This window comes from Podarcis cretensis, assembly GCF_951804945.1.
Source record: "Podarcis cretensis genome assembly, chromosome: 13".
In the NCBI taxonomy this organism is placed as follows: Eukaryota; Metazoa; Chordata; class Lepidosauria; order Squamata; family Lacertidae; genus Podarcis; species Podarcis cretensis.
Window position 1 is genome coordinate 28395878 of NC_137182.1, and position 27906 is coordinate 28423783.

A 27906-nucleotide genomic window follows, 5' to 3' on the forward strand; every position below is an offset into this window, starting at 1 on the left:
AAAGAGATAAACAACTACCAGACTTTTAGAAGACATCTGAAGGCAGCCCTGTTTAGGCTCTCCACATGGGTGGAGCTCAAACTGTGGAGTTTAAGAGACCGCCCCATGTAATACCTGCTTCAATAAAGAAGCCCAACGTAGTGATCCCCATTCCCCAATTGACCGCCAAGTTCCCTGTGATCTCTAAGTAGGAACCAAACAGCAGACTCACCCTCCACGCCTGAGCCTCCTCCAACGCGACCGACAGGACCTCGTTGGGATTCTCAATCACTCGGCCTGTACAACCCGAGAAGTCCATGGCCACCAAGGTGTTATCCGACACGCTCCGCTATGGGATTGTTTTTTAGAAAGGGTTCAGCAACAGATCTCTACAATAATAGTAGGTCCCAAATGGCAGCATGCAAATTGCAATTCAGTTTCTAAAATGATGTGCTTAATCAAGTCTTGATGAATATCTCCAGGCCAGGTAATGACAGAGTCAAAAACACATATACAAGAGCCAGTGGAAAGCAAATTAATAATACCTGAAGTACATAACCTGCCAATTAAAATAAACAAATCCTTCTATTTCCAGTGGGGGAGGGGGAAAGCTTGCAATCCTGGGGAGTCTCCAATGGGAGAGTATTCCAGATTTAGTGCCTTCTTTTGCTGTCATGTCTTGGTGCAGACTGGTTATTACTGACAGCTCATAGTTGAATTTAAGGATCATAAAGTATCACAAAGCAGACAGGGATCCTCTAGGGTTGCCCTCAGTTGGCACACCAAATTAGCTCCTGGCAGGAGATGTTCTTATGTAGCCTTAAAGGCCCAAAACAAATGCTCAAGTGTATAAAAATGCATCCATCAGGGAAAGTGCAGAAAAACCCCCACATATTAGTGAAAGCAACATACAAAAATGTTTTGTATTGGGGAAAACTGTTAGGAAAAACACATATCTTAAGCAAAACTGCACATCTTAAGCAAAAATGCGTCCCTTCAGAGAAATGTGCAGTGAACGAATTTGTGTGCAGGCTTTTGAAACCAATTTCCAAGCAGATGTGGAAGGAAACTTAGGACTGGAAAAATCAGAAACGGAAATTGACAGGGAGGTGTGTCCATCCTTACTCTACAGATATTATGTTTGCCTTTATCCACTGATAATGAAAATCTCTGAAGCACAGTCATAGCAGGGAGCTTACCAGGGGTACAGGCCCGATCCACGCTGTTTCTCTTTGCCGTGCTTGGCACTGCTGGTAGTTTCTGTAGAGCTGTATGCCATACTGCGGAAAGGAGAATAGCTATTGGTATCTGTCAGCAGCAGCCCAGCATGATCAATATTCTAGGCAGTGACCTTGACATTTACTATTTGCTAGAGCAGGAAGTACTATTTACTATTTTAGTACAGGTACAGGAATAGTACAGGAATAGTACTATTTACTATTTTGAGTGCAGGAAGCTCCTGCAACCAATCGGAAGCTGCATCTCGATTGTCAAACATTTTGGAAGCAGAATGGGCTTCCAGAACGCATTAAGTTTGACAACCAAGGTTTGACTGCAGAAAGTTTGAAAATCATGGTGCTACATGGGGTGACCTGCAGCGATGGTTGCCTCATGGAAAATGTAGTCTCTTGGTTCAAATACTGACATGATTACTGTACAAGTATGCTTCTTCCTTGACTTAAGAGAGCAATCCTTTACATAACTGCACACAAAAAATAACTCTTTGAGACTGCATCTCTTACCTGGGATAAACCCTCACTGAACTCAGTGAAACTTAGCTATTGTGCAGATATGTAAAGGATTGTTTTGTTTTTTAAAAAATAATTTTTATTAACCGGCCAATCAAATCAAATTAAATCACATCACATAAATTCCGAATTACAAAGCTGAATTTTAAATTTTGTTGGGGCGACCCATATTTCAAGATCCGAAGGGGGATTCTGATCATCTTCTTGCTACTGCATTAATGTCCAAATCAATCCAAATCAGTCCAAACAGAGTTCATAATTCTATCCAGTCTTATCTTGCTGTTTCCACATCACATCTTGTTCATATATTTTCTCTTTTTTCTTTATGATCTCTTCTGATAGTCTCCTTAAGCCGATGAACACCAATAATAATCCTGTGTGAATTTTCCGTTCTTCCAATCCTCAAATCGAGATGGTTTCCTTCATAGATAACAGCGCTCTTTCCATCATTAATTACAGAACTGTCATTCTTAAGTCCCACTGAGGAGTTTCACCCACAATATAAAAACAGCTCTATTTCTCTATTTCTCCTCTCAGACTTAAGTCCTCCGACAGAACTTCCCAATATGGCGACGGCATTTTTAACTGCATCATTCCAAAGCTCTTATACATTCCACGCTCTTCTTAAAACATGCTTTGGTTCGAAAGTTTATCTCCTCACAGCCTTAAATCCACAGCTTAAGTCCTTAAAACGACAATTCTGACTCGTGAGGGGAGGGGATTCTTGTTTAATCACATAAGGAAAGAAAGGAAACAGATATGTAAAGGATTGCTCTCTAAGTCAAGGAAGAAGCATACTTGATTGTCAAACTTAATCCGTTCTGGAAGCCCATTCTGCTTCCAAAATGTTTGACAATCGAGACTGCACTCAAGCGGAAGCTGCGTTCGACATCCGGCTTCCAAAAAACATTCGAAAACCAGAAGACTTACTTCCGGGTTTTCGGCGTTCAGGAGCCAAAATGTATGGTAACGGGGACGTTTGGGAGCCGAGGTTTGATTGTACCACAGGGAACTCTTTCCACACCAACACGTTTAGGAGGAGTCCGAGGCATCACCCCTAGAACCCCTGAATGTTGCAAGGGAATCTGGGGCATATTCTAGGGTGCACACTAAATTCATGTGGAGCACAAACTGGGGTCTTTCAGACCTTCCTGTTGCTCTGTGCAAACTGAAACCAACTAGGACCCCTCTGTGGCTGCAAACTGCAAATGAACTCTGGTCAAAAACTTGTTCCCCTCCGCCACACCAGGAAACCTTGTATTCAAGTTATCCGAAGTCCACACATCCTCAGAAATTGTCATAATATGCAGTTTGAAGACTACAGATGTAGTGAAGTGGGTCTGAACATTGGTATGTGCAAAGTTCAATTCCCAATCAAGAGTGAAACTTGATGTGACATTAAATGGGTCTTTGTATTTAACATGTACAGTTTTTTTTGGGGGGGGGCGTTAAGTGCAAATAGTAACTTTGTGGTGGGCAGGCTAATTAGTATTTGTAGCAAGGTAAAAAAAAGGAAAGGACCCCTGGATGGTTAAATCCAGTCAAAGGTGACTATGGGGTTGCGGTACTCATCTCACTTTCAGGGCAAGGGAGCCGGTGTTTGTCCACAGACAGCTTTCCGGGTCATGTGGCCAGCATGACGAAACCGCTTCTGGTGCAATGGGTCACTGTGATGGAAATCAGAGTGCACAGAAACGCCATTTACCTTCCCATCACAGCGGTACCTATTTATCTACTTGCACTGGTGTGCTTTCGAACTGCTAGGTTGGCAGGAGCTGGGACAGAGCAATAGGAGCTCACCCCGTTGTGGGGATTCGAACCATCCACCTTCTGATTGGCAAGCTGACCACAGCGCCACCTGCGCCCCTGTATTTGTAACAGACAAGGAGCAAGGAGCATAACTATTCCTTCTTATTCTGCAATCCTGATGAAAACCATTCCTTTAAAGTGGCTCTTTGCATTGTGGAGGAATCTTCTATGGACGTCATATTTTAGAAGAGTTCCCTGTACCTTAAAGAGGCGGAAGGCAGCCATCCAGCACGTGCGACTTTGCTCGTCTTCACTGCAGAAGAGCTTCAGGCCTTTGGCACCACTTCGCGCCTTGCATGGCTGCAGAGGTAAGAGCAATAATCGTGCACATGAAATGACAGTCAAAGACTGCCCCACCCAACCATTTTTTGAAAGTTGTCAGAACTCATTTGCTCTAGGGATGAGCCCTGACCCACAGAACCCACTCCCCATCTGGATCAACCAAATTGAGATTTTAAATAATTAAATTCTCCAAAAGTATGTATCCACCGAGTCTGCATTTCTGCATAGTTCGTTATTCTGATTTACTGTTCCGGCTTTCCTTTATACTAATCAGCCTTCATTGGGGCTCTGTCTGCCCCTTCTCTGCTCTGGGACTGGCTGGAAAAGCAATCAATCCCAACACAGGGGCACAGCAAGATAACCCGCCCTCGGGGGATGGTACCTGCCACCTCTCTGCATGAGTTAGTGCTCTGGATTTGCCTCTTTCCAATTTCAAGGCATGCCCAGAAAAGTGAATCATGCAGAAACAAGAGGGAGGGATCCTGGGATGGCGGGTATAGATAGAGAGATAGAGATATATGTACACACGCTGAAAGTAAGCTTTGTCAGGTGTAAGAGTGACATGTGTCTCCAATATTGTTATTTTCTAAATAAATGTGCCTCAGTTATCACACTTGTGTGAAACACTGGTGTATAGTCAAGATTAAAACTTTTGCGTGCGGGGTAGGCACAATTTGACTGTATTGATTAAAAATCAGTATGTGTGTGTATCTTAATAATCTTGAAAGGCCGTGGTAAGGTTTGATTCTAGATTCTGTCCAAGACATCTCATTGCTTGCTCTAACCAGGGATGTATTTTAAGCGCACTATATTATTGTATTACCACCAGGCACTTCTCTTTGTGCCTATTAAATGAGGGTTTCTCACCCTTCTTACCTTGATGCAAAAGCCATATTCTGTGGGGGTGCTGTACTGCTTTTTGCCTTGGGTGATGTAGTAGATATTGGATTCGTTTATGTCGACACAATACTGTAGATGTCGGGGGTCCTGGCATGAGGAAGATCAAAAACAGATACAGTCATACCTCAGGTTACAGATGCTTCAAGTCGCACATTTTCGGGTTGCGAACCACACCGAACCCGGAATTACCGGAAGAGGTTACTTCCAGGTTTCAGCGCTCGCGCATGCACAGAAGTACTAAATCACACTTTGCACATACGCAGAAGCGCCAAATTGCAACCAGCGCATGCGTGGATATCGTCCCCCCACCCCCCCACACACCCTTTGACATTTGCAAAAATCACTTGGCCAAATACTTCACCCCAGCACTAACTAATATAAATTTGTTGTGAATAAGAAAGAAGTCAGTAATTCAGAACTCATTGCAGCCTTAAATTCAATAGGTGACCATAGACAAGCCACTATCTCTAGGTGTTGCAAGGATTATTGATCTAAGGTGGGTGAAGGGCTGGGGAAATCATTACTGAGTATTCTATTCAGGTTCAATAATTTCTCTTTCTGTGGTGCATAACTTAGATTCATTTAATTGCAGATACCAAGAAAAATGGAAGGGCATGGATTTTGCTTCTGGTAGTTTGCAGTTTGTATGGCACTTTCAGCTTTTGGCAAAACACATCCTAAGCCACTGGTCTTGGCATCAGGCTTCATGTAGCCGTTTCGACTGCAATAAGGTACCTGCTGAAATCTGCATTATTCAATTAAATCGCCCGGTGGTTCAGGCGTTCCTGCCTCCTTGACGGCTGCTGTTCTTTCCGATAGAGCACAGCAATATCACCCTGACAGGCTGCAAACAGGACTGGATGACTGAACTAAGACACCAACCCTTCCACCCACACAATGCACACCACTTACCTTTGATGTGCCTTTGGTTGAGTAATAGAGCCCAGAGCGCCGTAGGGAGAAGTAAAACCTTTTCCATACTTTGCGTCCAACTTCTTTCAGGTGCATGAAACCTTGGATTTCGGGGCAGCTTCCTGAATTCAGCACATTCTGAAAGAGGCAGTCAATTAAAAAAAAAAAAAAAGGATGGCAAGGGTAGACAAGGGGTATCGCCAATGCTGCTGGCAGTCTATGTTGGCAGCAATAACTAGCCCTTCAGTTTAGGGCGCAGCTGTGTGGGAGACACTCAGGAGTGCAGGAGTGCAGCCCTGGGGATACAGAAGACCCCAGCAACATCTTCTGGCTGCCTAGTGCATGGGTAGGCAAACTAAGGCCCGGGGGCCAGATCTGGCCCAATCGCCTTCTCAGTCCGGCTCGCGGACGGTCCAGGAATCAGCGTGTTTTTACATGAGTAGAATGTGTCCTTTTATTTAAAATGCATCTCTGGGTTATTTGTGAGGCCTGTGTGGTGTTTTTACATGAGCAGAATGTGTGTTTTTATTTAAAATGCATCTCTGGGTTATCTGTGGGGCATAGGAATTCGTTCATTTTCCCCTCCAAAATATAGTCCGGCCCCCCCACAAGGTCAAAGGGACAGTGCACTGGCCCCCTGCTGAAAAAGTTTGCTGACCCCTGGCCTAGTGTTTCCCAGTGGAATTGCGCTAGGCATAAGAGCATGGCCACCCAAGAATAGTGCTTTATCCTTCTGGAAATAAATGCAGACCTGGGAATGGGAGCAGGTCTGAATGGGCAGAGGAAAGGAAGCAGGTGGGCTTTGTACCTGTATAAGTTCCGAATGGGACATGCCCTTGTTGGCTGCATCCAGGCAGCTGGAAACCATGGCTTCGGGGAACAGTGACTGCTGCAATGGAGAAGAAAAGAAAAGGGGTGAGCCTTCCAAAACTACACAGAGACAATTCGGATAGTTGGCTGTCATATATTGGTGTTTCTAGTGCTAAAAGAGGGGAAATGCTCTCAATGTTTTGTTGTTGTTTTTTTAAGGTAAAAATAAGGACAAATTTATTATCCTCATAATTGCAGAGAGAGAGAGAAACTGCCAAGATGTGCTCCATTTTTGCTTCAAGTTGTTTCTCTCCCTCTCTTTAAAATGTTCTTGTGCCCATTCTATAATGCTGATAACCCTATAACACCCAATATTACACAGATAAAGATTCAATATCAAAATAACGTGCTCCCTAGCCTAAGATCCTAAAGGGAGGGGAAGTAGAAAGTAAAAAGTTGCTGTCCTCTCCTCCCTCCCTCCCTATAAAGTCATATAATTTCTAATGGTCATTGATACAAACACTTATGGTCACCAATCTAAGCAGTACACACCACTATACATCATTTCATGGCTGCATTTCATTTTGGGATACACACTTTGACACAACGTAGTTAATATATTCAGAAACATTTGTCTGAGTGTTTATGGTTGTTTTATTTTTATTTTTACGTGATTGTTGATGTCGTGTGCTAATGTAAACAAAGATATATCTTGATGCAACCATGTTACACTGTTGAAAAGATGAAAACGAAAAACTTTGTTACAAAAAATAATAATAAAGTGGGGAGGTTGAGGCACACGTCCCTGTGCTTCTTCAGCAATATAGGAAGGTCTGAATAGAGTTTCTGAGTTTGTTCGGCCGAACGTACTTAGAAACCTTCCTACAATCAGAAACCCTGCTTTATCGGGATTCCCAGTTATGGGGTGACTTCTGCGCAAGTTCAGCTGAACACATGCAGAGGCCCCCTTCAGACTTTCGAACTCAGTACCCAGAGGTCGAAAGCAGCCTGGTGAAGAAGAAGAAGAAGAGTTTGGATTTGATATCCCGCCTTTCACTCCCCTTCAGGAGTCTCAAAGCGGCTAACATTCTCCTTTCCCTTCCTCCCCCACAACAAACACTCTGTGAGGTGAGTGGGGCTGAGAGACTTCAAAGAAGTGTGACTGGCCCAAGGTCACCCAGCAGCTGCATGTGGAGGAGCGGAGACGCGAACCCGGTTCCCCAGATTACAAGACTACCGCTCTTAACCACTACACCACACTGGCTCTCACCACACTGGTGCTTCTTCCCAGCTCTGATCAGTCCCAGCCAGCATTGCCAGAGGTCAGGGATGATGGCACTTGCGGAGGACTTTTAATGTCTGACCAGGGACCGTGATGATGATGATGCTAGTACCCCACCCATTTGACTGGGTTGCCCCAGCCACTCCGGGCGGCTTCCAGCATATATAGAAACATTATTTTTGTAGTTGTGAAGCAGAACATACCAAAATATAAAATGTCGTGTACTTTTTACATTATCAGTTGGTATAATAAGATGTGTTTCATATTTGAAAACTAAAATTTAAAAAGTTTCTGTTGTACCTTACAGCCAGAGATATAAATTCAAGTAATGCAGAAATGTGTTTTTGTGTTTTTGGGGGAGGGGGGGCTATTGGGTTGTTGTTTTTACTTTTATGATGTATTTTGTGGTTTTTATATCTCGATTTTATTTTGTGAACCGCCCTGAGACCTCCGGGTACAGGGTGGTATATAAATTCAGTAAATAATAATAATGTTGTAAAACCTAAAGGTTTTGCAGAAACTGAGTTTAGGGTTCTAAAGTGAAATACAAAACGTTTACTAATCACAACTGGCAGGTGCTACAATTTCATTTCATACAAGCTAACAGATGTGGAATTAGGGTGGTGGCTTTTTTTTTAAAGCAGAGGATCAGGAAGCTTCCATTTAATGCTGGAAGGAAAGAATGGCCTCCCCTCCTGGCTTTATGCTCCATTCCACTTACTGGCGAGCTCTTGAACAGCTCATACTTGGCGTAGTTCTTCCGGAAGACAAACCTGCTGTCACCCCCAACAGGCCACGTGGCCTGAACCTCCACCACCGACTCATGATCTTCCAGGCTTCGCTCTGGCAAAATAAGAGCAGTGAGAGATTAAAACAAAAAATGCAATTTGAGTTTAAGAGCCTCTTTAGCAGCTCATTTCTATTCCATGCTCAACCAATATGGAGAACAGCTCTAGTAAAGGGTATGAAGCATGCTAGTTAATATAACATTCCTTGCACACAGAAAAAGAAAGTGTGCCCATTCCACCCCGTATTCATCACGAGCAGTTTGTTTCTGTTCTGCTGCAGTTCACCTTCTGATAATAATTTATTATTTATACCCCGCCCATCTGGCTGGGTTTCCCCAGCCACTCTGGGCAGCTTCCAACAGAATATTAAAATACAATAGTCTATTAAACATTAAAAGCTTCCCTAAACAGGGCTGCCTTCAGATGTCTTCTAAAAGTCTGGTAGTTGTTTTTCTCTTTGACATCTGGTGGGAGGGCGTTCCACAGAGTGGGTGCCACTACAGAGAGGGCCTTCTGCCTGGTTCCCTGTAACTTGGCTTCTCACAGCGAGGGAACCGCCAGAAGGCCCTCGGAGCTGGACCTCAGTGTCTGGGCAGAACGATGGGGGTGGAAATGCTCCTTCAGGTATACTGGACCTAGGCTGTTAAAAAAAAACTTCATTGCCTTTTCTCACTGACCACTGTGGTGAAATGTTTCGCAATTATTTATGTTATTATTATGCTACTGTAAAGGAAACACAATGCAAACCAGAAAGGGGAATACCATCAATCACATACCATTATGCATTGTTTCTGGACTGAAAACAACAACCGCTAATACTGATAGCATTCCTTGGATTCATTTCCGTTCTGGGCATGGGACGAATAAACAAACATGGGCAATTTCTCTTCCCATTGCCGCTGATTCTTCCACGTCCCTGATCCTAACTCTGTCATAATGCCCTCTAATAATAAATGTGTGTGAGAGAGCACATGTTTATGCACACAAACATAGACAGCCTGGCCCTCTCAATCCTCACCTAGAGCCAAGTGCTGATAGACCTCCACTAGGGACCAGCACTCATCATGCAAAGCGTGAGTCTTCTGGACGAGCATCTCACAGACATGACGAGCCGTGGCCCCTGCTGTGACCTCCAGCGAGCGGCAAGTGCCATCTTCACTGTAGACCTTCACGACCTGTGGGGTGGGGAAGAAGAAGAAGAAGAAGAGTTTGGATTTTATATCCCACTTTATCACTACCCTAAGGAGCCTCAAAGTGGCTAACATTCTCCTTTCCCTTCCCCCCCCCACAACAAACTCTCTGTGAGGTGAGTGAGGCTGAGAGACTTCAGAGAAGTGTGACTAGCCCAAGGTCACCCAGCAGCTGCATGTGGAGGAGCGGAGACGCAAACCCGGTTCACCAGATTACAAGACTACTGCTCTTAACCACTACACCACACTGGGAGAAAGCGAGCAGAGGTTAAGAGTAGAGGCAGAGAAGCACAAATGCTGAAGGATGGTTCAGACCTATGAGCGTATCCCTTGGGGATCGCCAGTGGCTTAGATGGCTCAGATGGCTGAGGAGAGGTCTAGCAGGGGCCATTATCCCTGATAGACAAATAGCAAAGGGAGACTGCTTTGCTTTCATGTCCTGCTTGTGGACATCCTGGGCACCTCTGGCTGGCTGCTGTTGGAAGCAGGACACTGGCCTAGATGGACTCTTGGTCTGATCCAGGAAGTTGCTTAACAACTATTAAAAGATAAATTATTTTAATAGTTGTTAAGCACACCCTTGGTGGATGGATTTTCACAGACGGCAAGGGTACATGCAATATCTCTGTTCTCAGTTCCTAGAGTCCTTTCTATAAGTCAGTTACATTCAGTATGAGACACTGCTGTCACAGACATTGTGAGGTTTGTGTGTGGGGGGGGGAGGAGTGAATTGGGGAGAGCTATTAAAAGAATTTTTTGCTCACAAATATTTGCCACAGAACCCTTGCATGCTGTAGAGCAGGAGTGGGGAACCAGGGACTCCCAGAGCATCTGCTTTTCACTACTGTTGCAAACAGGATACTGACCTCCTTTGACTGCAATGATCTTACTTTCTTAGTCAGCTGGAGATTATTTCTCCTTAACCCAACTATTCCACAAGAGGGAGCAAACCAGTTGCTCAAGTAAGACAACTGAGTCAATCATATTGTTGTGAGTTTGGATCCAGCGTGTGTTAAAAGTAAACCAAGGCTTCCCATTCTTGGAATAGCCAAGTCAGCCTCCTAGTCAGGTGATAGCCTGGGTGACGGCCATTAAGAAGAACATAGGAAGGGGCTCAGTGGGCAAACGGGCAGGGGACGCCTCCTTCAACTCCAGGTAGTTAGAAGGAAAAAGCTAGCATTGAGAGCAGAGAGTTGCAGTGTTGAGAGATAGAAGCAAAGCAGCAAACTGGAAAGCAAGAGAGAAAGAACAAGGCTCGATTTCAGTCTGAATCCAAGCCTGCAGCTATGGGAGAAACAATACTCTTTTGGGGTGTTAATGCCATGAACCCCTCCATGGTAGGCTCAGGTTATATATATGAGTGTGTAAATAAACCATATATCCTAAAGACACCACAGTCTCTGCTGTGCCTCATTCTGAAGGAAGCACGAACCTCGGGGAAGTGCCTGAAACCCCCACTCAGAGATTGGGGTGGCGTGTGACAAGATCACAGGGCTCTGTGCTACATTTATTAAATGAGAGTTATCGGAGCTGTGCCACATCCTGTCTATTGAAATACAGCCCAACTCTCTATTCCAGGCATGGTTATCTAATGGTGAGGGGGAAATGCACTCTGCACATCTTAACAGTGGCGTAGCGTGGGGGGTGCCGGCCGCACCGGGCACAACATCTGGGGGTTAGGGTTAGGGGCGCAAATCCACGGGTTAGGGGGTGCAAATTACTTGCCTTGCCCCGGGTGCTGACAACCCACGCTACGCCACTGCATCTTAAATACATTTTCTCCATTACTATTGCTTCATAAATACGTGCTATTCAAAATAAGCCTCCTCTTCTATTATTAGGCAACAATTGATTCCCCAGACCTTCTGGGGCAGAGGAGTTACATGGCTAGATATCTCTCTGAATCACAGCAGGGTTTGTTGTTTGTTTTAGAGTGGGCACAAACTGTACTTATTGCATTTCTTGGCCGTTTCACATTTGACTCACTGTTTACGAGGTCTTTCCTCTATACCTGTGTGTGTATAGACACAGACACACCTGCCGACGCAGGGCAACCTTACATGCACCTGATGACGCTGACTCCATTCCACCACAATCAACCTGTTAAGCTTTTAAGATGCCCAAAACCTTCTGTTCTAGTTGTTGCAGAATTCGCCTCTTCCTTTTCCTAAGCTCGTTTCATGGGGAAGGTGGCAAATAATGGAATAGCCAACTTTGTTTTTAAATGAAATCTGGTACTTTTGCTGGCTCCTAACGAAAGGCCCGGGGCTACATGAATATTCATTTAGGTCTAGATTCTGTTCAGAGGTATAGAAACTGGGTCCTCTTTTTGCCTCCATCTAATTCAGGAGTGCAGAACCTCAGTGTCCGAATACGCCCTGGGGGGCCCCACTGCCCTGGTATGAGACAATCCTCTCCGGGTGTCCTTCGGTGTTGCGCTCCCCCAAAATGGACATCAATCTTCATTCTGGTGTGCTCAGCGACACAGGTCGGATGACCTGTGCACGCTATTAATCAGCAGAGTTAGCAGTGACAACTGGAAGCGTGAATGTGAGCATCCTCAGGATTTATTAAGCAATATTTACAGGACAAATCATAATGGCGTCTGCTCTCTTCTTCAGCAGCAGACAGAGAGAGAAAGAAAGAAAGAGTGCAACAGCACAACATAACGGAAGAGATAAGACGTAACTTTCATCTTCAGACTTTCCCAGCTCATGAAAGTAAACAGTGACATGTGACTATCCAGCCACATAGCAGCAACAAGAGGAGTGAATTGCTAACACTCAGGCCTGCCAAAATGGGACATTACGGGATCCAACCAGAGGCAGGAATGGCTTATGCAATTCCAGGATGTTGTGGCAGGACAATTGAGGGATATGGACTTAGGGACCAAAAGCAGCCCCCTAAGCCTCTTTATTTCACTCTTGGGGCTCTCGCAAGGCCACATTCCCTAAGCCCTTGAGCTGAAAAAGGTCCCCTGCCCCTGACCTAAGCCAGAGCGGAAGGGTTTACAAGTCACCAATTGGCTCTTTTCTCCCTTGTTTCAACCAGCCTCCCCGGGCCATGAAAAGGACTTTATTTTTTTTCAATCAATACAGGTCCTCTTCCCACCTATCGGGGCTGATGCATTGCTGTGACAATAGCTGCAGCCATCCTGATATTTTGGGGACTGGGATTGCCTACTTGAGGAAAGTGTATGTGCTACCTTCATGCCCTCACCTCCCCAATAGACAAATAACATCTGTGAGTGCCTGACTTAAAGGTTCAGCCAACTTGTGGAAGCATCACCCACGCAGCAGGACCTTGCTCATGACGCAGTGGCTAGCGCAAGAGGGATTTGTGGCCGGGTTGAAGTCGCTATGCCGGCATGCTAACAATGCGAGTGCGTGGGCCAAGGGCTCCATTTAAGGAAGGACTCCGCAACCCAGACACTTCTAATAGGACCTATCATCTGTTAGGGCAGCACGTCCCCGAGGGACAGTTGCTTTCTTTCCAGAAAAAGGAGATAACCCAAGGCCAGACTGACCTGGCTGCTACATTGGAATGGAAACTTGCAACTGAAAGCCATCAATCATGCGCAGGAGGAACATGGGAAAGGAGGAGCTAAGCTGGATTTTGGATTAATTTACCATCTATGCTGGCCCAAGCTATGCTGCTTCAATGTTCTGGAGGAATTTCCACAGGCTGAGATGAGATAAGAGTGACTAGGTTTGAAATTGACTATGTATTTTGGAAAGTTGCTTGTTCACTATGCATTTGGGAACCTCTTTTTTTTAAAAAAAATTACACCGTGTTAAATCTTATGGCAGCTCTTCATATCTTGACACGCGCCACTTTTGAGATGACGGAGAGGGAACACTGACCTGCTTGGGGAAGACTGTGGGAAAGTAATTGGTCTTTAAACACCTATGCTCTCCAGCTCCCTGGCCAGCACCCTGGCTAGAATCCCAGGGGAAGGATTAGGAGGCCCCACCATGAACAGTAGGCACCCCGTCTTCAGATGAAAGGCAAGGGAGTGTTTGTTGTCAATCTCCACTTTAACGGTAATCTCAGGCTGGGCTGCTGGTAAATCTGGAAACTGGCAAAGATTCTGAGAGCCTCCAAATAGAGGATGGACGAGAGCTCTTCAGAGAAAAGGCTGGTAATCACTCTCTTATGGCTCCTCTGAAGATGGCAAGGTTGCGACGGTCCTTTGTGCCTTTCACAATTCATCCAACAGGAAGTTAATAACTTTTTAAAAGTTATTAATTTGGTCCTGCCCAATTTTATCCTCACAACAACTGTGTAAAATAGGTTAGATTGAGAGAACGTGAAGGGCCCAAAGTTACCCAATGAGCTTCCTGGCTGAGTGTGGATTTGAACCCTAGACACGCAGGTCCGAGCCCAATGCACTAATTGCTACACCATCCTGACTCTCTCACCCTGGTACAATGGGGTTCGCTCTGAAGAAAGTGGGTATAGATATACAGCTATTACCTTCTATTCTATCTTCTATTATCTTCTATTATCTTCTATTGCTGCTGTTCTTTTAAGCCTTCTCTTGCTCTACTGCAATTTCATGGTTTTATTATTATTCTTTTGTTGTTCTTTATCGTGAGCCGTCGTAAGAGCCCAAGTCTGAGCTGGAGGGCAGGATATTAAATCGCATAAATCAATTCTTTTTAAAGAAAATGCATCAAGCACAGGTAAGCCGCGAGATAACACAGAAGTAGTGTGCCCATTTGTCTTGCTCCCTAGTCTCCTATCAGCTCCTTTGTATATTGTGCAAAAAAATGAACATCCATGTTTTCCTCACTGTTGGGTGAAGGTGAAAAGCACCTGTGTTGGCCTTTGATAGAAACTGCAAGAGGCATCAGGTGGATTGAAAAACTTCCCAGGCAGCTGGAGACCTCCTGTCCCATAATTACAGGCTCCCAGCGGAGGCCCAGAGGCTAGCCAAACAAAACCTGAAACCTTGGCAACAGTCCCCATGGGAACCAGCCTTGCCCCATCGTGCCCAGTTAGCTAACAAGTCCTCATTTCTAACTCTTACTCTCTGGCTCTTCTTGTCCGTAGTTTGGGGGGAAGCAGCAGATCACACCAGACAAGTGTTTGATTCTCAGCTCTTAGAAGAGGCTGAAAAGCCCAGCTCGCACAGGATTGCTACCCAAAGGAGGAATTAATTTGGCTGCCCCACCACAGAATCTGATTGTGTTAAGAATGGGAAGGAAAGGTTGTGTTTCCTCCATTGCGACTCCTTTTCTCCAGAGAGGAAAAAATCAGTACCCAAAGCCTTGTGGGATATATTCGGGAGAAGAAAAGGCTACACAAATCTGGAGTCCCTAAGGTGGCTGGATGGTGTCTTGTATGCCTCCTCTCGGCAACTCCTACAGCCAAGCTGGTGCCAAATGTATTGCTTTCCTTTCCTTTGCACCACATCAACAAGGCTGAGAGGGAGGCCCTGTCATCTGGGCAGCCCAGGACCTACAAACACACTGGCTAGACTCGCAATAAATGGAAATGAAGGGAAGGGGGCGCAATTGAGGAAATGGGGCGGAGTGGGGGAGCGACAACAACAACTCTTATACCCTATTGAATGTTTTCCAGCACAGTCCAGGGTCAGAGTTATCATTAGGCCAACTTAGGCAGCTGCCAAGGGCACAGACCTTGGAGCGGCACAGTGCTGACCTTTGAGGGGCACAGCTTTATACAGATCGTTCAAAATGATTTGTGTGTAGAAACATTTGCTTTTGCATTTGAGAAAGATCATCAAAGATTGTCGTATTGCTTATTCTTGCAATCTGAAACAACTCTGCCAGTTTTGAGTAATGTGCAGTTTGTTTTTCTACAAAACGTGTTTTTGAAAACCGAAGTTAGCGATTTTGTGGGATGGGGTCCAAGTAGTTAACCTTGCCTGGCTGAGCCCTACCTAATGGATCGGAGCAGGAGACAATGGCAACGGGTTCTTCAACTCTTTCAGTCACCATTAATTCTCTTCATATTTAAGTTGGGTTTTGTACTCTTTTTGTGCTCAAGTCTGTGTACTGAAAGGAACACCATGGTGGGGAGGAGATGGGGGCACAACGTATCTCTGGGCAAACCTTGCACAGCCTCTGTAAAACCGCAAGCCCCTGCCCTTCATCTAAGATGTTTCCCGTCTCACTGTGGAATGGAAAACATCCTCTGCACATTCTCAGGGGCCCTCTCATTGATTTCACATGTAGCTAGCTGGCTGTGCAAGCGCCCCACAACCACCACCACCACCAAAAGAGAAAGCTTCTAGTACCATGCCTTAGCAAACCCTGTGTCAAAATTAAGCCCTGTTCTGATCGCCCTCCGTCCCGAAACGTAAATAGGCACACTTACATGAGAACCTCCTTCTCGTGGTGAGCCTGGTCCCAAGGAGGAGTTGCTGAGGATGGGTGAGTTGGAGGGGCTGCAGAGTTCTGGGAAAGGGTTTGGGATGGAGGGCAAAGATAAGGCACGCTGCTGCTGCTGCTGCTCCTCCTCCTCTTTCAGCTTTCTAAAGGAAAAAGAAGCACATCAGAAGGATTATGATGCAGGCCTGAAGTGCCGTATCCTCATAAAGGGGAAAGAGTGAGATTTCTGGGTTAGTGAGTAAAAGCCTATTTGTTCACGAGAAAGTCTGAAACCCTTATGTACTTTAGAGATCTAGGGCCAGGGCTAGATCTACAGATATTCAAATTCAGCATCTAGGCAATCCAAATTCTGAATAAACTAAACAAACCCACCGAATTTGCATGACTGCTCTTTATTTTGCACAAATTGTATTCTGGTTCTGCTGATAATGGGCTGCATTAGCCCATCGGATAATGAGCTATGTCTCCCCTCGCCCACAACCACTTGAGATCTTATTCAGCCACCTTTCATAAGGCACTCTACATATACTTAGAAACCTGCTTTTAAAACAAGAAAGCAAACGTTCTCATGAAGCTGAACTGTGCACTCACTTCCCCATTTTTTTGCACCTTTTTAACGCGTTCCCAACCCGCAGCCAAAGATACAGGTGGATATTCAATTCAGTGTGTCAGATTCAGTCCCCACCCTCACCAGCCTCTGGCACTAAGCACTGCATTTGCTGGGCAAAGGGCCCGAGCCAGCCTCAGAAAAGTCACTCAACTCAGCAATCTTGCTGTGCTCCATCTCACCATGGCACTGGCCCCGCGAGCAGGGAAGGAAGCTAATGATTAACTCCAATGCACGTTGCCTTTTCCTGCCAGTGCATACCACATACAGGCAGTTAGTCCAAAATCTGTCTGGCACAGCACGCCAGACTTTTTATGTGTGCACAGCCGTGATGGAGCATGAAAGATTGCATGTCAACAGTGCTGTGGAGGTATCCTCTGTGAGACAAGGCTTGGGAGGCACAGAAGGAGAGGCTGCTGAATCAGAGTAATGTCCATCTCAGCATCCAGTTCTGACAGTGACCGAACAGCCATCTTAGAGAAGCTGCTCAGAGTGGCTTTTGTGTGATCCCAAGTGGTCTTGCTTCCAGGAACTAGTTAAGCCCAGCCTTCAGCTTCAGAAATGAAATGATGCTGGGTACCTTCAGACTGGGGATAAGAGAATCTTCCTACTTTCAATCCTGCTCACCCTCCAAATACACACACACACACACACACACACACACACACACACTTCTTATCGAAACCCTCTTGGCTTCTCTCAGAATTTCTCAATGCTTCCCCCGAGGAGAAGCCACTAAACCAACTCTGGATTTTGCTCAGGGCTTCAAATTTCTGGGACAGAATGTCTGACCTAGATTCATCCTATTAAGCTGCTTGTCCACTGCAAGCCTATTCAAGCCCCTCTTTCCTATCATATCACAGGAGGAAGCTCACACTTTGTCTGGAAGCAGTGATCCCCGCTTCCACTGTGATCACACACAACTAATGAATTTCACCGTGAATGAAATCAGTAATCCATCTTCTTGTTTTGTAGTCTTGCTTTGCAAAGAAAACGGCAGGCTGGTTATCTGCACGACTTCTTTCCCTGCTCCTGACTGAGGTGGGAACTGTGCCCCAGAGCACAGTCAGTTTCTTAAAAGAGGAAGGCCAGGTTTCAAGGACTCCTGGAAACTTGTGTCTCCTACTCCCAGATAGGCGGACTGTGACTCCTCAGTAATGAGGGAAATCAACTCAGTTCATACCCAGAGACCCTCACACCTGTATTTGTCTTGTTCCAGGGCTGAGCGTCAGCTCAGATTGAGCCATGCACTTTGCACATGTCAAGAGATAAAAAGAAATCAGCTCAGAACTACTTCTCATTTTTAAACACAAAATAATCACTGGGGGTGATGGTTGGAGTTTCCCACAATTCCTGGCTCCATCTCCACGTACCTATTGGCTTGGATGAGCAGAGGCTGAGAGCGCTTGACAACATCGCCTCCGGTCAGAAGACTGGCCTGTTCACCGTTGCAGAGAGGATTGCTGTTTGAAAGGGGCCTACTGTGGTCCGATTCCAGGCCATCCTCGTAAACATTGTCCAAAGTGTTGTTGATGTTGTTTTGGAGAGTTCCCAGGTCCATGTCATTATCTGTAGTGAAAGAGAGGAGACCCCCATGATTTATTTCATTTTTTCCCTATCCGTCTTTCCACGTTAGGTGAAATCAAGAGCCAGCAAAACATCCAAATTTGGCAAGATCCCTAGGCAGAGCTAAACCAAAACAATTTGCAGAGCTTAAGTCTGAACCAGTTTTTCCACAGCTGTTACTCTGGACCTCTTGTATTTATGGTTATATGTACTTGAAAGGAGATGTGAAAGTGCACTGTTTGAAATGACACATTGCCAGGCCTCCAAATTTATTCAAAGGAACAAAATTAGAAATTCAGGCAGTGTGCCTCGTATGTGTATGTGTGTGTGTGTGCGTTGGGGCGGGGCTTCAGACATGGTGGTCCCTGGCGATGGATGACCATTACTCCTCCTTGAGACGGGAGTAATTCCCCATTGTTGCTGCCACCAGCCCACTCACTTTAGGAGCTGGTGGGCCAGCGAGTGTGCCTGGCGAGGAGGAACAACAGAAACTGTTTGCTGCTCCTTGCTCAGTCTCCTGCCCTCTCCTTCAGGGCAGTGGTGGGGACTCAGCAGAGCCACTGCACAGAGGAAGTGGGCAGGTGAGCAAGCAGGAGTGGCCCCTCAGCATCAACCTCAGTATATGAGTGAGTGGTAATGGCGACAGATGCGATGGTGAGTGAGTGACAGCAGGAGCAGCAAGTAGTAGAGAGTTCTGGTGAGTGATGGGCCATTCAGAGGCACGGAGACCTCAGCTGCTGCTCCGAAGGGTTCCAACCTGAGCATGTTCTTGTTGTTCCCCATCTCCTGGGTAAAATTTACAATAGAGGAAACCAGAAACATTTTTATTTGGAATTACAGGTACCAATATACCAAAGGGGCAGAAAAGACTATTCATGCATGGAACAACGGCCACCTGGATGCTACTAGCTCAGAACTGGAAAGAAGATAAAGTCCCTACCAGAGAAGAATAGCAAACCAAGCTGATGGATTATGCTGAGATGGCAAAACTGACTGGAAAACTCAAAAACCAAGAGGATAAAAATTTTACAAAAGAATGGGAAAATTTTATAAGTTATTTAGGAGACCACTGTAAGCAGATGGAAACAAGAGCAGGATTTGTAGCATAAAAATTATTATGGCTAATATGGTTTGATATAAAAATTGGAGTATGGGTGAATATGCAGTTTTAGATGTTTAAAATGGGACCCCACGGAGGGGAAGGGGGGAAGTCTCGAGATTCCGAGAATCTCTTTATGCAGATTTGTTTTTACAGTTTGTGTTCATATATATTTTGTATTTGTAAAACAAATAATAATAAAAATAAAAATACAATAGGGCAGACTTACCCACCAGGCCAAATTTCTGCCGGTGTCGGAGTATGCAAACTTCCACTTGTTAAATTGCATAATTTGGGATTTTAGACACAACGAAACTTGTTTGAAAATACTACAATTAAAGATGTACCCCTAGCCTGCTTAGCACCACACATTAAAGCCCAGCCTTGCCAAGATGGTATTGATCTACGTTTTTGGGAAAATGCACAGGCAAAGACTTTGGCTAGGGGAATTTACCAGCCCTAGACTTACTCTGGCAGCTTTGCAGCAGCACAGGAAATTGAGCAGTGCACTAGGTTAACCACCCAACCGTTTGACCAAGATTGCAATTAGTCAGTAGTCTGGTTGCCTGCCTTGCTTTAGGCAAAGCTCTCATTCTGCCTTCTAATTTCACAGAGCAAGCTCATCTTCCGGATACTGGAGTCCCTTGATCAAGTGGTGGAGCACATAAAGAGCACCCGAGAGTTGATTGCACAGATGACTCAAACACCAATGGAGATGAGGATCCGAATTTCACTTGTTGAATCCCCAGTTCATTTAGATGGTTAACCACAAGCCAAGTTAAGACTCAACACAAAGACCGCATGCTGCCTCAGCTCTGAAGCTTTGGACCAGCTTCCTCAGAGCTCCTCAGCAGGCTGGTCAGCCCTGCCTCGTTGACCATGTCAAACAGCTACTGGGTCTTTAAAATGAAAAGGTAGATAGCCTTGGCAGACATTAGCATGGAACGTTTTCTTTCTCTTTTCCAGGCACTGAGCCCACTCATAGTCTGGAAGGGAAAACAAAGCCCAGTGTTTAGCCTTATTGTACCAAGAGGCTCTCAAGGTGTAAATGGAGACAGTCTGCATAGCTCAGTTGGTTAGAGCGTGGTGTTGATAATGCCAAGGTTGCAGGTTCGGTCCCTGCGTGGGGCAGTTGCATATTCCTGCACTGCAGAGGGTTGGACTAGATGATCCTCAGGATCCCTCCCAACTCTACAATTCTATAATGCCACTCCACACAATTGCAGGCAGATGGTAAGTGCCTCAAGCCAGGGGGACCTGTCTTTTCCACCTGACTTTGGCATGACTGCTTTTGAGCAGGAGAGCAGCTGCTACAAAGGGACCAGAAGATTTAAGAGCAGGGATGGGTAACCTGTGACCATCTAGAGGTTGTTGGACTCCCGGTTCCCAGTGACCCCAGCACATACACTATGCCTGCTCTCCTCAGAGATGGGAGGTCCAGGTTCAAATCACTGCTCAGCAATGAGGCCGACGATCGCCTTCCAACTAATTTCTAGCATAGCACCTAACAACTTCAGTTTTGCATAGCTGCTGCACCTCTTCAGTCAATCAAATGATTTTAAATCAATTTATCCAAGAGATCAATCTAAACACTGCTATGCACAGGAAGCACTATACAGTACACAGGAATTGGGAATTATCAAACAAATTAGGATTATAAATAAAAATACACTGAAAATGGATAACATACAAGTATGTCAATCAATTGATGCAAATGAGACAGGGTCAGCAAAGCCTAGAAATATCGCTGAGTGCAGGTGCAGCTAACCTTGGAATCTTTTGCCCAATCTGCATTAGATAGACTGCATGTGAGGCGAATCATTTTTGCGGCATCTCAACCAGCCTAGCTACTGCCAAAGATCTTGTTGCAATAAATCTGCCAGACTTTCATGTGCCACAAGACTCTTTGTAGGTTGGTTCCTGCCCTGCAAGAGACTCACACGGGCAGGTGGCAATTGTGGCACCAGGTTCATGGCCACATTTCCGCCTTGTCACCAGTTTCTTACATGATTCAGACAAGAGGTGGATTTTCAAATGCTCAGCAATAATAATAATGAAAAAATTCCAGTGCCAGGGTTCCTCCGACCCCTCCTTCCCTCATGTAGCCACCTGCCGCTTCACCTGCCGCTTCCTTATCAGAACTGGGCAAAATGACTCAGGGTTCCTTCCCAGATCAGAGCATCAATGAAGCCAAAGGTCACAACGCAGTTTAGGTGGCATGGGAAGAAGTGCTAGCGTCTCACAAAGAACAGCTAAAATTATATGACCTATAAAAAGATATGAACAGTCAGCAAAACAGCAAAACTTGATTAATTAAAAAAAAAAAATGATATTCATGGGGGGGGGGGGTATAAAAAAGGGGGGTATGCAGGGAATTGAAACCTTACTCCCTGGTGATCAGAAATACCCTCTGGGTTTGAGATTTCATCACATGCTACCCCTACAATTTTGGGCTTATCATTGCTACAGGAAGAACGAGAAACACAATTAACCAAAAGAAGGCACTAAATTTTCCGCCTGCTCCCAAATCCAGTGCTTGCAAAGTATGCTTGCAGAATTATGAGATTCCAAGAGGATCACAAGTAAGTCCATGAAAACTACTAGATAATATATTTTTTTAAAGCAGCCATATGTGTTACTTCAACTGCCCCAAAAGGGTTTTCAAACAACAATAACCACAATTGGGATAAAAATTGGCACAATTCCAACAGTATGTGAACAGGAAAGTGTCTGTTACAAGCCTGTCTCCTAAAAGACACACAAGGAACGTGGCGAAAGATGGAGACTCTGTAGTCTCCTCTGCCCATTACAAAGATGGCGCCTCCAACCCTCAGGGAAAACTCGGCCCACCAGGCCTCCCCATATGCCATGCCAGGCCATTTTGTGGGGAGCAACACTTCTCCACACACGACGTCAGGTGTGTGCCATACACCTGGAATTTCCTGGACATAGCTGGAATATGGAAGAAACTGTGTCCGGGTGGAAATAGCTGAAATGTTGAGGGAAATTTGGAATATGGCAACCCTATCCATGATAAGATGGGACGTGGGTGGTGCTGTGGGTTATACCACAGAGCCTAGGACTTGCTGATCAGAAGGTCAGCGGTTCGAATCCCCACGACGGGGTGAGCTCCCGTTGCTCGGTCCCTGCTCCTGCCAACCTAGCAGTTCGAAAGCACGTCAAAGTGCAAGTAGATAAATAGGTACCACTCCGGCGGGAAGGTAAACGGCATTTCCGTGCGCTGCTCTGGTTCGCCAGAAGTGGCTTAGTCCTGCTGGCCACATGACCTGGAAGCTGTACGCCGGCTCCCTCGGCCAATAAAGCGAGATGAGCGCCGCAACCCCAGAGTCGGCCACAACTGGACCTAATGGTCAGGGGTCCCTTTACCTTTACCTTTATCCATGGTAAGAGTTTCCAGAGTCCAGAGAGATTTCTGGCCCTCTCCCAAACGAAGCCAAGAGAGGTTCCTTGAAACACTCATCTGCCCTCCGTTGAGGTGAAGTCTAGCAAAGATTCCCCATACACAGAAGCGCCGCCGTACAGTGGATGCCAATACCCAAGCAATGCCTCCTCTCTTCCGTCAGGATGGTGCTCGGCAAAAATACCCTCCTCCTCACAAATAGTTTTCATGACAAGACTGTGTGGCTCCTTTGTCTCACCTCCTAGTTCACCCCAAGGTGATAAGCCTGACTGGACTGTACCACTTCAGACTGTAGGTGGGGGAAGTTCGCACGACTGAATGCTCCACCACGCAACAAAACTCCCTTCACTGAGAAAATGTGCATGTTGGAGGGAAGGGACTCTAGCCAGGCGTTCTTCCCAACGTGCTGTTTTCTTACATGCAAGAGGGCATGGAGGAACATTTAATCATGGGAGGTCCATCCCCCATTCCAGTCTGCAAACAGAAGTGGAAGAAGGTAGTCACAGGTCCAGCAGCAGGTGAGAACACTAGGCCTATTTGGAGACCCTGTTGCAGGGTGGAGAAAATGCAGTGGTACCTCGGGTACCACTAACCCATAAATAGTACCTCAGGTTAAGAACTTTACCTCAGGATGAGAATAGAAATCACGTGGCAGCAGCGTGGCAGCAATGGGAGGCCCCACTAGCTAAAGTGGTACCTCAGGTTAAGAACAGTTTCTGGTTAAGAACGGACCTCCAGAACAAATTAAGTTCTTAACCCGAGGTACCACTGCATTAATATGTGGCTGCTGCACTTTATAAACACAACTTGCTGGAAAAGCATAATGGGATCACATCAAAGAAACATGATCCTGAAAATAGAAACATGATCCTGAAATCAGGCATCGAGCCTCTCAGAAATAGGACATTGACATTGCATCTTGTTTGTGGGGTTTACGGTATATTATCATCTTTCTGACTCTGTATGCTGCTATATCTGAAAATTAATTAAAAATTACGTTTAAAAAGCAGGACATCACAGTCTCCCATTACATTATACAGAAACTTTAGGTGGATCACCACACAATATTTGTTTTATTTATTTCATAAAATTTATATGCCGATTAATTGTAAGGGGGGGGGGGACCCTCAAAGTGGTTTTTATACTTTGCTGTGGTTTAGTTAAGACCAGAGCACATTGCAGGAAGATAATGAGAAAGCTGGAGATGTGTTAATAATGCCCAAATGTCTCTGTAGGAGGTGCAAAAAGATTCATGATTCACAGGGTTTGTGAAGTAAGAAGATTCTGGGCAATGTAATTCTCACCAGACTGATGTCTGCAGCTGAGGAAGGAGAGACAGAGGTTCAAGACCTCTCAGCACCTGCCAAAATGTAAATACACTATATAGTCATCGTTATAGCATGCCACATCCTGACAGGTTGGAATTTTTATTTTTTTTAAAGAACCTGAAAAACAGTATAAGTTTACAATCAAGTCAATGACTCTCCCCAGCCCCCGCACCAGATTCTTTCCTGATTTACTTAATCCTGAGCCTCAAAAGCCAAACTAAGTAAGGCTGGCTTTACAAGGCTTTCAAAAAGGTTAGCAAGTTTGGACTTTGATGAATCTGCAGAGGGAGATCGTGGCGGCGGTGGGGAAGCCACTGGTTCTCTTCATGCCCTGCCGGCACATATATGGTATTCCCAAAAGAGTACCTTTGGCGGATTTAAGAGGTGGCAATGGGACACAAGGGAGTGGGAGGCTTCTAAGGCACGCTGGGCCTAAACCTTGCTATGCAAAATTATACTCTTGTACCTGGAAATGTGCCTGTGCATAAGTCAGAGTGCTGAAGCAATAAATAGCTGCTCAGGGGACATTTGTTTCGGCTTTACAGGCAAGCTTGCTTCCAGTCAGGATGTCTGTAGGAAAGCAACATCACCATCTCATTCCCGGCACTTGTTTTCTTCCGGGAGGTGGTGGTTGTTATTATCATCATCATCACCACTGTCACCATTATTATTTTTTCATATAGGCGCCAAGATCGCCTTGTGTTCCATTGTAGCGGGACTAGACCAGTCAGGGATGAATCACCAACTCACAACGCCCGGTTTGATCCGGCTTATCAAAAAAATCGCACACCTGTGCCTTTTATAAAGAGGAGTTCTGCTTCTGTCAACACCAGCAAATGTTGAAGAAAGAAACATGCGTCTAAAAACCAAATACATGTTTCGTTTACCGGCGATCACCTGGCACCAACTGGCCCTTTTGCCTCCTGCACGCTTCCCTCCATCAAAACAAAGCGGTGAGTCAGAATGTGGGCTGGTGACTCAGATCTGCCACCCCACCCCTTTCTACTGGCTCAAGCACGTTCGAGTCCTCTCGTACACCTCCGCTTCTTGCCTCCCCAGACTCCTTGGGTCCTTTTCCCCCTTGGAGGTTCGTGTAGGCTGCAGGCGGGGTGGAGAAGGTGCCATGTCTCTGAGGCAAACAGCACCTGCCTGTTCTTGAACCACATGCCTCTGACCAACCACAGCAAGAGAAGCTTGCTCAAGTTCACTTGCCTAGACTAGAAAGCACCTACCCCCATCTAGCAAAACCACTGAAATGATCAATAATTCTCTCAACAAGCGGAAGAAACAAAAGAAGGGTCTGGATAGGCCCCTGGGTCCCATTTCCAACAGTTGACATTCATGTAAATAGGGAGGGAGCCAATAACCTTTCCTATCCCACCCCTCGCATCGAGTGAATCACAGTGAATTCCAGTTGATTAATGAACCTCCACAAATTTCTCTGCTCTTTTGTAAAAAAGTGCCAAGCTACACATGATGCGGCAGATCTGTGCTCAAAATCCCAGTCATTTTTTTATAAAGATTTAAAAGAAGCTTAGGGAAGAGGAGGAGGAACAAACTGGCTCAGTGCAGCAGTGCTGAAAAAGGGGGTGTCCACTCTTCCTCCCCAGGTCATTTCTTGAAAGCTGTCTTTCCTTCCCAAAGCTGCCATTCGCCCTACTTGGAGAAGGTCTTGCTCCCAAACGTGCCCCAGGAGCCATTAGCAATGCCAGGTTGCTAAGACTAATGGAGAAAATGATTGAGAAGGGAACAGGTAAACTTCATTTGGAAATGCCCAGATACTGCTGGGAGATTAATTCATGGGGTGCCAATGCCTATTAACAGCTGTTCAAAGGGCTTTTAAAGCTGCTGCTCAATCACATAGAAGGAAAGCAAGAGAGCAGAATTCACACATGTACACCTATCACATGATGATTCTCAGTTGGTTGTGTGCAAGGTCTCCTCTGAAAAAAATATTTGATGGCAGATATGAAGACTCCGATTCATGAATAATCTTTAGATTCTTACAGCAGTGATAAGAGATGGGCATGGATGGGTGTGCAACTGCTGGTCCAAAATTCCTTTAATGGAAGCGAGTTGTTCAATCGCACATTATATGCTGAACGGACACCAAATCTGCATATAAACTCATCTCTGACTGTGCTGGTACTCAGTTTATAGAAATGAGTGGGGAAATGGCAGGTTGAGCAGTGATGATCTGAACTCATGACAGACAAATGCTTCCCCACCTAGGGCTCACCAGGCACTCAGGAACTCAAAGCTTACCAGCTGTCCTCAGCGAGTGTGGTTTCGATGAAGTGCCCTGAAAGCCAGGCACCATTAGTTCAAATTGCCAGTCTGTCTGGAGGCCTCCGAATGCTCCTACCTGCTGACCTAGTTTTCCATCTGCAAACTGACAGTGAAGATTCCACTGTCCTACCTATGAATGGGACAGAGTGAAATAATGAATGCATGCCTGCCGGAAGAGCTTTATATAAAACAGAATGTGCTATTAAGAGTGGCCAGGAACAGCATCGCCCAAGCTGTGGAGAATGATGAAGGCGAATCATTATTCAGAAGTAAGACAGACATCCGAAAAGATTAAAGGACTTGGGGATGTCAGACTCACAAGGCAGGATTTTTCACTTTGCTGTTTTCCTTCCCAGTGAACTTCTGACCCCTGACGGGCAAAAGGCTTTGGTGCACAACAGCATGTCTGAGGTGTGGGTCTGAGGCAGGATCTGAGTCAAATCAGACCTGCCTAGTTGTTCCAAATTCTGGGTCAAGGTCATTCAAAGCCTCAAGAAGTCACGAAAACTCTGTTTTCTGCAGAATTTGGTCTGATTTAGCAGCTGTACAGCGCACTGAAGCCACAGCTCATTGCTTCCACAAGTCCCGCACAGCTTCTGAAAGTTCACTAGGTTACTGCCAACATATATAATGTGCTCAGTGGGCCAGCCGCAGGGGCTGGAGTCTGGCTGCTAGACCACTGCTTTTTTAAAAAATAAGAAGGAAACGTAATGTTCTTATGAACGTTATGTCAAATAGCAGCTTCTTAAACTAATAGCTATCCATAAGTAGGTTGCAACTCAAGACGTTTACATTTTGCTAGTTTTCTCCCAAGCAATTTCCCTGTTTCTGGTCAGATGGATGTATTCGCTCACAGAGAAGGGAGAGCCCACAGCAGAATGTGAGAGAAAGAGAAGAAACATTGAGGGAGAGGGAGGAAGATAAGAAAGACGGTTTTGAGATTAAAGGCAGGTCCTGGATCTGAAAACATAGAAGGTGATGAAACCCAAACAGCATGTGAAATGAATGCGCAACCCATAAATTCCCTCCCACCCCCAGCTCACCACCAAACACATGGTCAACACACCCCGGGGCCCATACGCCTCCTTGCTTCCGGTCAAACCAGTTCTGCATCAAGATCTCCCAGGCAGGATGCTCAAATAGCCCCTCCCTTGTAAACACCTCATCTGCTTGGTATCTGGGACACTGTAAGTAAGGGAGGATGGCTCATTTTGGGTGCCAGGAGGCAGCATCTGCAAAAGCTGGAGAGGTGTAGGTAGGGAGGGAAGAGGAATGGAGGGAGGTGGGGATAGCTGCTGGCAAGCAGAGGAGGAAATTGCAGTACGAGGCTGGCCTGCTACAACCGAAAACATAGCAATTAAAAAAATAAAATAAAATAAGTAAACAGCATTTGACAAAACTACCAACTGGCACGGGCACTGCGCTTGTAATTTTAATCAGATTAAAATGGTTACCTTTCCCACCACCTTTCTGCACCTTCTCAGACAAGCAGGGTGCAAACGGCTAGCTCAAACTTCCTTCTCCCATTACACAAAAC

General features: G+C 45.6%; 1 protein-coding gene across 7 annotated transcripts in view; it reads right to left on the reverse strand.

The window, feature by feature from the left end:
• Nucleotides 1–27906, reverse strand: part of GRB7 (growth factor receptor bound protein 7) — an 84469-nt gene that overhangs the window by 6038 nt on the left and 50525 nt on the right. For 4 of the 7 annotated variants that reach the window (XM_079948741.1, XM_079948739.1, XM_079948740.1 and 1 more), the window contains 10 exons: nucleotides 18040–18235; nucleotides 16046–16202; nucleotides 9529–9685; nucleotides 8444–8565; nucleotides 6439–6519; nucleotides 5631–5768; nucleotides 4695–4805; nucleotides 3738–3836; nucleotides 1179–1259; nucleotides 212–328 (listed from right to left, as the gene is read on the reverse strand). In XM_079948741.1, coding sequence (XP_079804867.1) covers nucleotides 212–328; nucleotides 1179–1259; nucleotides 3738–3836; nucleotides 4695–4805; nucleotides 5631–5768; nucleotides 6439–6519; nucleotides 8444–8565; nucleotides 9529–9685; nucleotides 16046–16202; nucleotides 18040–18235 — 1259 coding nt within the window. Of the gene's footprint in view, nucleotides 1–211; nucleotides 329–1178; nucleotides 1260–3737; nucleotides 3837–4694; nucleotides 4806–5630; nucleotides 5769–6438; nucleotides 6520–8443; nucleotides 8566–9528; nucleotides 9686–16045; nucleotides 16203–18039; nucleotides 18236–21099; nucleotides 21209–22887; nucleotides 22982–26345; nucleotides 26416–27906 lie in introns of those variants that run through there. The other 3 variants (XM_079948742.1, XM_079948744.1, XM_079948745.1) reach the window with 3 other exon arrangements.